We start from the raw sequence: 8,107 nt of genomic DNA on the forward strand, positions 1-8,107 counted from the left end.
CAGCAGGAGATAATGCACAAAAAATAAGACTTATAGAATCAATTTACATTATAACTACTATAGAAATATTTTGTCTTGGTTGCATTTATGCAAGGTGATGTACATTTTTTCCATTAAGAAAGTGCATTTTTTATGGTTTTGTTCAAGATGTAATTAAAAATATCTTCAAATGTCACATGTAACTTCATATACAGTATGTACTGCAGCTGTGTCCTGAGTTTCTGTACATCATAAAAAATTCAAATTTCACAATTTTTCCTTCAAAACCATTCAGTTTCTGTGTCATTGACCTGTGAATATTGCCCCGCTGCAGCTCAGGATTAAAACTCTGCCCTGGGTTAATACTTTGAAACCTTTGTAAAAAATATTTAAACTTTTCAAGAACACAAGCTTCCTGCCACCAACAGTGTCCTAATATCATTGTTGCTTAAGCAAACCTCACTGAGCTGCAGCGGCCAGGTTCATGAGGCCATGCTGTTACTGGTTGGGCCGGATGGCTCGTTTAGTTGCTGGGGACCAGCAGGATGAATCCGTCTCGGCTCTTTTTGAAGTCCACGCTGCTCTGGCCAGGTTTGGTTTCAACAGTGACGATCTTGAGTTTTCTTCGCATTTGAAGCTGCACAGCTGAACAGCAAACCCTCACAGGGAAATGGACTTTTCTTATACTGCAGGGCAAAAAGACAAACACACGTTTCTGTTAGCTACACTTGTGACACTTTATCGACAGTTTTATTTCCCCAATCCAAGAACTTTGATTGTTCATTTATTACCCATCTCCATATTTCTTATTTCTTTCCCAGTTTAAAGAGTTGCTCCTAGTGACGAGATTCTAAGAAAAATCTTAGAACTGTGGGCATTTCCCAAGACTTCCCACTGTGAAGTCGCTGCTTCCTCTCGGCCCTCAGGGACCCTGCATCCTCAGCCCCACTGCTCCGCCAAACACAAGCTGACCATGCACATGGTTCCGTCTCTGCATACATGCAGACCTTTACTGTATCCGCCTGCTGTACATCACAGTTGGAGGCTGGAGGACCGGAGCATGGTTGATATTCCCACTTGTGAAGGGATTCCTCTTATGAATGTATTCATATGGGGTTGGTGGTTTTCTAGCAGGGTAGACACTTTGTTTGAATCCAAACTGAAGGCTTTAAAAGGCAGACGCAGAATCATATTTGCCAAACAGCCATTTGTGGACAGCAGACGTCAGAAAGCTGAGGCAGAGCTTAAATTTAGAACAAGTCACTTCTTGCACTCACACTCTTTGAACTCAGTCACTGCACATTTCCAAAGCTGTGTTGTGGCTGATTATATTGTAAGTCACTCCGACAGGTGTGGCCTTGCTCTCCCTTTCCACAGTCCCAATTGGCTCTTCATTAAAACCCTGACCCCCCTAGACCAGCTGCCTGGGGGGACCTGACACAGAAACTCACTGACCTCCACAAAGTATGGATTTGTGTGAGGTACTGATCTCATCATGCTGGCTACCAAAAATGAAACCAGACACCGCTGGAGCGTGTTGAGAAAACCCTCTGGCTGTGCCCGAGGGCAGTGGACGACAGGCTGTGGCTCAGCAATGTGCAAGTTTCTGCTGAATAGAGGGGAGCTTGTCTGTGGCTGCGATTCAGTATAGCGATCTAAATATAACTGTCACTCCTCATGTCAGTGCTTCTGTTCAGACACAGCCTGGAGACAAACAAGAGCCATTATGTCACATTGGCCCAAATCTAAGATTTTTTTCCTGTTAATTAGTCCAGGCTGTAAGTATTTGGACAGAGTTTGTGTTCTCTAGGCTCTGTGCCTCGGCATATTCAATCTGAAATAAAATAAAGCCTCTCAGGGAGGAGGTCTGGGGTGGGTGGCTGACACTCCAACCAACAATCAGCATTGTTTTCTTTTAACCATGACCACAATCTTTCCTGAAACTTTAACCAAGTGGTTTTAGTTGCCTAAACGTAACCCTATTTTAACCTTGGAGTTTGGCAATATGAATACTGTAACGTGACATGCAGTTTTGAAAAGCACAGAAAAACAGCTTCTTTTGTCACTTAGGTATGAGGACTTGTTGTTCCATGAGGGGTTCTAGTAAAAGAAAAGAAATATGCAATTTTAACCACTTTTAACCCAATCATTATTTTATGTTCACAGCTGCTGTCACCACTTTTGCTGTTTCAGCTATTATTTGAAAAAATGGATTTTAAATGAGAATTTACATGGTTTAAATTTTGTAAATTTAGTTCACAATGGCCTCTGTGGGGGACAGTAAAAACAGTGACACTTTTGTCTTTGCCCTCTGAGTTTGTAGATGGTGAGTGAATGCCTTATTTTATCGTTCCTCAGCCCTCAATCGTCACTCGACCTGGAAGTTGTACCGATCTGCCATGATGAAGAACGTACCAAAGCTCTTATTTCTGCTGATGATGCTTGATCTGATGCTGGATGCTACTAATCTGATGTGAATGCCAGCCTCTGGTGTCTTCATTATGGAGAATTACAGGTCATTTTATTTTTTGCAGATGAGTTGTATGTGTGTTGAGGCATATCCAGTGAGCCTGGTGCTACACCATGTTGCTGTTTGTCCCATTGTGGGTAAATCAGATCAACACACTGTGCCTGTACAGAAGTCCCTCCCAGGGAATAATGTGCCATCACAGATAAAAGATGTTTCTACTGACAGAACACTCTTCTTTAATGGTGTTTCCTGCTGGAGGATGACCACGTTCTTCTATTAATAACATTTCTCAGCAGAAAAAAACACATTTCTCTTCAACAGTCACAAAAAGAAGGACTCACTATCCTAAATATTTTAACTAGATCAGAGTCAGTGCCTACTTCATAGCACTTCTGTCAAATTAAAGCAGCTATACCTGGGCTGGCATCAGCACTTGTGAACAGTCCACTGAAATTAAATTAATTCTGTAGCTGTGATGGCAATTTACAGCAAGATTATTAGCACCCCAAGTGATATGAATACAGCCCCAGTTTCCAAAGAAAAAAGGACTGATTTTAAACAAAATAACAATTAGTACAAAATAAAGTCCTTATCACAGGTGACCTGTACATAGTTCTTTTATCTCCTAGATTATCTCGGTTTTACTGCAGTGAGGTTTATTTAAAAAATCTTTAAAAGGGTTCAAATAGAAAGAAAGCAACTTTTGGCTTTTCCCGTTTAAGGGTCACCACAGCAAATCGTCACACTGATGACTTCCATGTTGACATTTGGCACATGTTTTACGCCGGATGCCCTTCCTGATGCAACCCTGACTCGAACCTGGGGCGCTGCGGTGAAAGCGCTGCACCTTAACCACTAGCCTACCAGGGACGGCTCTTTAAAAGGGTTCAAATAACCTCAAGAAATCAGGAAAATGTAGTCAAACCCTGGAGGAACATGCCACAACAACAGAATGCAAGTTTTTCTGATCGACACTATAATGATAACATGGAGAAAGTGGTTGTACATCTCAGCAGTGAACAAGCAGAGAAGTTTTGAGTCTTGCTCCTAATGATCCCATACACAGGATCAAAATATCACACAAAATCTCTCTCATGTAAAGACAACTCTCACTTTCTGTTTCTGTTACACAAACACCCTGTACATGCAGTAACACTCAGGGTGACTGAAGCAGCAGAGAAAAACAGCTCTGTGCCTAAGGTTAGCACCTTTAATTTGCCAATGTTAATGAGAGAGAAGAGCACCTGATATCAGGCTCAAACTGCACAAAAGAAGTGGTGGTCATCATTGCATCACCCTTTCTCCTCAGTGCCTCCCCCTCCCATCTAACTCCTGCCTCCTTTCCAAATTGTGCCCTCCTCCTTTCCCCTCTCCATCAGTGTCACCGAGATAATTGGGTCTCAGGAGGGGATCAAACGGCAGAGGTGTCTGAAGACTGACAGAACAGGGCAAAACCTGAATCGGGTCAGCGGACGTCAAACCCAAATAAGAGGCAGAGCGACAGACAGAAGATGAAATGGAGGAGTGGTTGAGGTTGAGTATGACAAGAGAATTATTAGAATCCTGACATGCCTGTTAGAAAACTGACCATGTGCACAGCTGGACCATTTGTTTACTTGCCCCAAAGAGTCAATTCATCAACTCCGGATGTTAGCTGTAAGCCAGGTAGCAGAATGTGTCTGTAGTGGACCAGTATCTGTTTTGAACTGAGACATCGCCTGAGACTGCAGTGTTTTCTGTCATTTCCCTCAGGTCTCTGTTTGTGTATGAGGCAGATTTGTAAACCTTCAGGATAAGCATCATTTTTTTGCTCAAGAAAAAAACATCATCTTAATCTGCCATAAAGAAAGTAAGCATATTTTCCAATTGTTATACTCTCCTTCAAAAAAGTCCTGATTAATCTTCAGTTAACCAGTAAATCTCTTTTTCCACAGCTGCACCTGTTGCATCCAGGGATCGAGCCTCTCCCAGCACCTCCTCAGCAGGCATCGGGGCCACTCCTCCCCCGCTCACGCAAGAGCACACTCTCGGCGACGAGGCACACCTGCTCTCATTCATCAGAGCAGCACTTAAGCACGGCGTTGGTGTGTCCTCGTCGCCAGATGATCTCTCTTCAGTCAGACGGTAGCTTCGCATATGGTACGTGCACCATCCCCGTGTTTCCCAACGTCGAACTATTCTGGTAAAAATCATGTTGTTCTGCTGACTGAACCGATCTGATGACGATTGCCTTAAGTTTCATTTATTTTACGAACTGTACTCCTGAGAAGTATTTACCTTTTAGTATCTGAACTGCGTAAATGAGGAGTGTTTTTTTGTGTTTCGTTTTTGTGGCGTGATTAACTGAGGTGTGCTTTACCTTTTGTTTGAACTGATTACCTGAGGAGTGCTTCCTTGAGTTTGTTTGAACTGTTACCTGCTGCCATCTGTTACACTGCGGGCTCCGCCCTTCCGTCCTGAGTTCTTCTCCTGAGATTTGTATTAAGTGCCCGGGCTGGCCAAGCTTCGGAACTTACTCCTGTCTTCGTGCTGTAACACAAGACTCTCTGATTCAGCCATCCCTCATGCAGGTCATCTGTCCTTGTGCCCTTTTCATCTTTCCCTCATCTGTCCGTTGTCCTCCCTCACACTCTCCTTCTCTGTTCCAGTACAGTGTGCGCCACCTCTCCTCCGACCCCGGGTTGCTCCTCCAGCGGTCCAGTCATTACCACAGCCCCAGCTGCCCGAGACCCACAGCAGAATCTCTACGCCTGACACGTGCCGCCTCCCTTATTTCCTTTTTGGTCTTTATTAAAAATAAATATTTCTCTAGCCTGGTTACGAGTACTGCACCTTCTTGAGTCCTGCCTTTGTTCAGATACGGCTCGGCCGTAACAGCACCAATATTCCAAACAAACAACACAAACATTACAGACAAATCCATAACACCCTCTCATCAATTAAAAGTAAACATTAAGTCATCAATACAAAACTTTAAGAAACATCTAACAACCGGCCTGGCATTCGCAAACAGATGATGATGCACTGGTTTCCTGCAGCACAGCTTTAAATGTGCTGTGACAGTTTTGCAGACAGTTCCATGTATACACTCATAATTAAGAAGATGATCAAATTACAGGAGGACACCGACTCATACTCAACTCACTCATTTTCCATTCATCAATGTCACCTGCCCTCCATGCCACAGGCCACCCCCACCTTCTCCACCTGACTCAACACCGCCTTGTCAAGACAAGCCTGCAATTTCCTTCTGCAATCTTAATTAGCACTTCCCCCGGCTGCCTGGCAACCATTACTGGGGAAACAGCAGCATCTGCGACCACGACAGCAGGGGCACCGTGGGCTGAAGCCACTCCAGTCTTCGGGTGTGAGGTGGCTGGGCCAAATGGGGGGAGCAGACCACCCCACTGGGTTCCCTTTAGCGTCATTGCCGATCTCATCCATTATAATCACCATCATTAGAAACAGTGGGCCTATCTCAACAGGTGCACCCTGCGTCTTGCGTCTCCTTGGGGGGCATGCTGAAAAAAATGACTCACACTGTAACAATAGCAGAGACAACACAAGTAGTGAGTGCTCTTTATAAGCGTGAGAACATGGTTTAAGGCCTAAAGCCAATGCTGTCGTCTCATACACGCCCACAGCTTGCATCATACGTTATCAAGTGTGGTGTGCTATGCTTTATTAGCACTGGCTTCAACAATATCCTTCGCTCTGATTAATTCTCAAGACCACCAACATGCTTCTCAGATCAGAGCAAAGCAGTTTAACAGGAGTCAGTCGGTCTAGCATCTCATCAATCAAATGCTATTCCCTGTTAGAGATGGTTGTTATTGAACTCATCCTATCGGCCCAAAAATCTTCAGCTAAATGTGCTTTGTTGAGATAAAAACAGTTTTTTACTGATGAACTGATGTATACTACCCGATAAGGAGAAGAAAAGTGTTGCTGAGGAATCCATCTGTTGCACTGTCTATTTAGAGGCAGCATGCATGTGACGTTTGACACAAAGAGGTCTTTTGATGCTGATGCAGTTTCAAGGTCCACCAAAGAGACTTTTTGGTGCTCACACAGAAAGTGTAAGAGTCGAGCTGGAGCCACGGTCAGGACATTTTTATGAAAACCACAACTCCAGTACGGATGAGGTCTTTGGTGTAAACATGTGGGAATGAGCTCATCTAAAAATAGGAAGTAGTATTCACTGCCTATCACAACACGATCACTGTTTCCCACCCATGCCGTTGAAATTCTACCATCGTATCACTTCTCCTTCACCATTCATGTCTGCTTCACACTGACTTCTTTTTTGTAAGCAGGGACATAATGAACACATACATACACATACATGGATACACTTTTTTGCTCACCTGTTTATGGTTATTTTACAATAAAATGTTAAGATTTGATGTAAGCTAACAGCTATAATGTGTCTATAGGTCATGGACAAAAGTATTTTCTGCATGTACAGTATTTCAAGGTTGAATTATTCACACAGATGAAGATGGCAGTCAGCCTGTTTGATACAGTCCAGTTGTAATCAACAGCAAGATTCAGGCCGGACTTTGAGGCCAGACTGGGAAACATAAAATCACTGAACCACATGACCTGCCAGGGAATGAGAAGGAAATGGGTCAGTGTTAAAATACACTATTTACATCCACCTAGGTTAAAGGCTGTTGCCATAGTTACTCTCCATATGATCAAAGCAGCACAAGCTCTGATCCTGTGCCGTGTGAGCAACCAAAACAAGAACCAGACCAGAAGCTGTGAGGTGGAAAAACCTCAAGGGAAAACGAGGCACAGAGCACAGGGGGGCAAGCTGATCGAAGAGCACAAGCTGCCTCGCTCTCCTGTTGCTCCAGCCGGCAGGACAGACTGACGGGTGAACACATTGAGGACAGCCACTGAGGGAGAAAAAGAGAGGAGGCAGACAAACACAGGAGGCTATTTCAGGCCTTTCATGACCTAAAAAATGAATTTAGAATAAAGGGCTGATTTTGCCAGCACCTACACTAACTGACAAACTGTTGTGGTCTAATGAGGTTGAACAAGAAAGTCAACAAGTCCTTTGACATCAGTAACAGGTTACTATGTGTGCTGGTGCTTCTCTTTGGTCATTAAAGCCACGTCACAGGACCACTTACATCTGCTTTGAGGTTAATGATGTTTTTCCCCCTTTCCATTTTCTTGCTACACTAGGAAGGGAGGGGTGACCCAGAAGATTGCTATTAATGCAGTGCTGTCCTAAGGTCTAGCCATATTCACAAACAAAACCGCTGAATTGGAAAAGAGCAGAGAAAATTCTGGAGGAAGGGATGGAGTAAATGAAAACAAATAATAGGCAGAGGAGGGGAGGACAAGTGATAAAGTAAAATGGGAGAGAGTACTGTGTCTTTAAAAGGGCTGTAAACTTGGTTCACAGCTAGTATAGAAAGAGTCTTAAATAATAAAATTTCAAAATTGCCTTTTAAGTAAAGAATCCTCCTCAATCTTTTAAGGCCAGGGTAGATCATACCCTAAATCCTGTCTTTAGTCCACTCATAGTCCCCCAGCTGTCCCAGCAGATGGTCCATGGGTCCAACCCCCCGGCCACCAAACACACTCATACTACCACTCTCTTAGTAAACAGACACCCACATACTGACAAACACACACCTA

General features: G+C 43.7%; 1 protein-coding gene across 1 annotated transcript in view; it reads right to left on the reverse strand.

Moving 5' to 3' along the window:
* Positions 1-6: 6 nt before the first annotated feature.
* myo1g (myosin IG) overlaps positions 7-8,107 on the reverse strand; it is a 31,350-nt gene continuing 23,249 nt past the window's right edge. The window contains 1 exon segment of the mRNA XM_020597576.1: positions 7-665. Coding sequence (XP_020453232.1) covers positions 503-665 — 163 coding nt within the window. The 3' untranslated portion in view covers positions 7-502.

The sequence above is a fragment of the Monopterus albus genome, unplaced genomic scaffold, assembly GCF_001952655.1.
Source record: "Monopterus albus unplaced genomic scaffold, M_albus_1.0 scaffold34.1, whole genome shotgun sequence".
In the NCBI taxonomy this organism is placed as follows: Eukaryota; Metazoa; Chordata; class Actinopteri; order Synbranchiformes; family Synbranchidae; genus Monopterus; species Monopterus albus.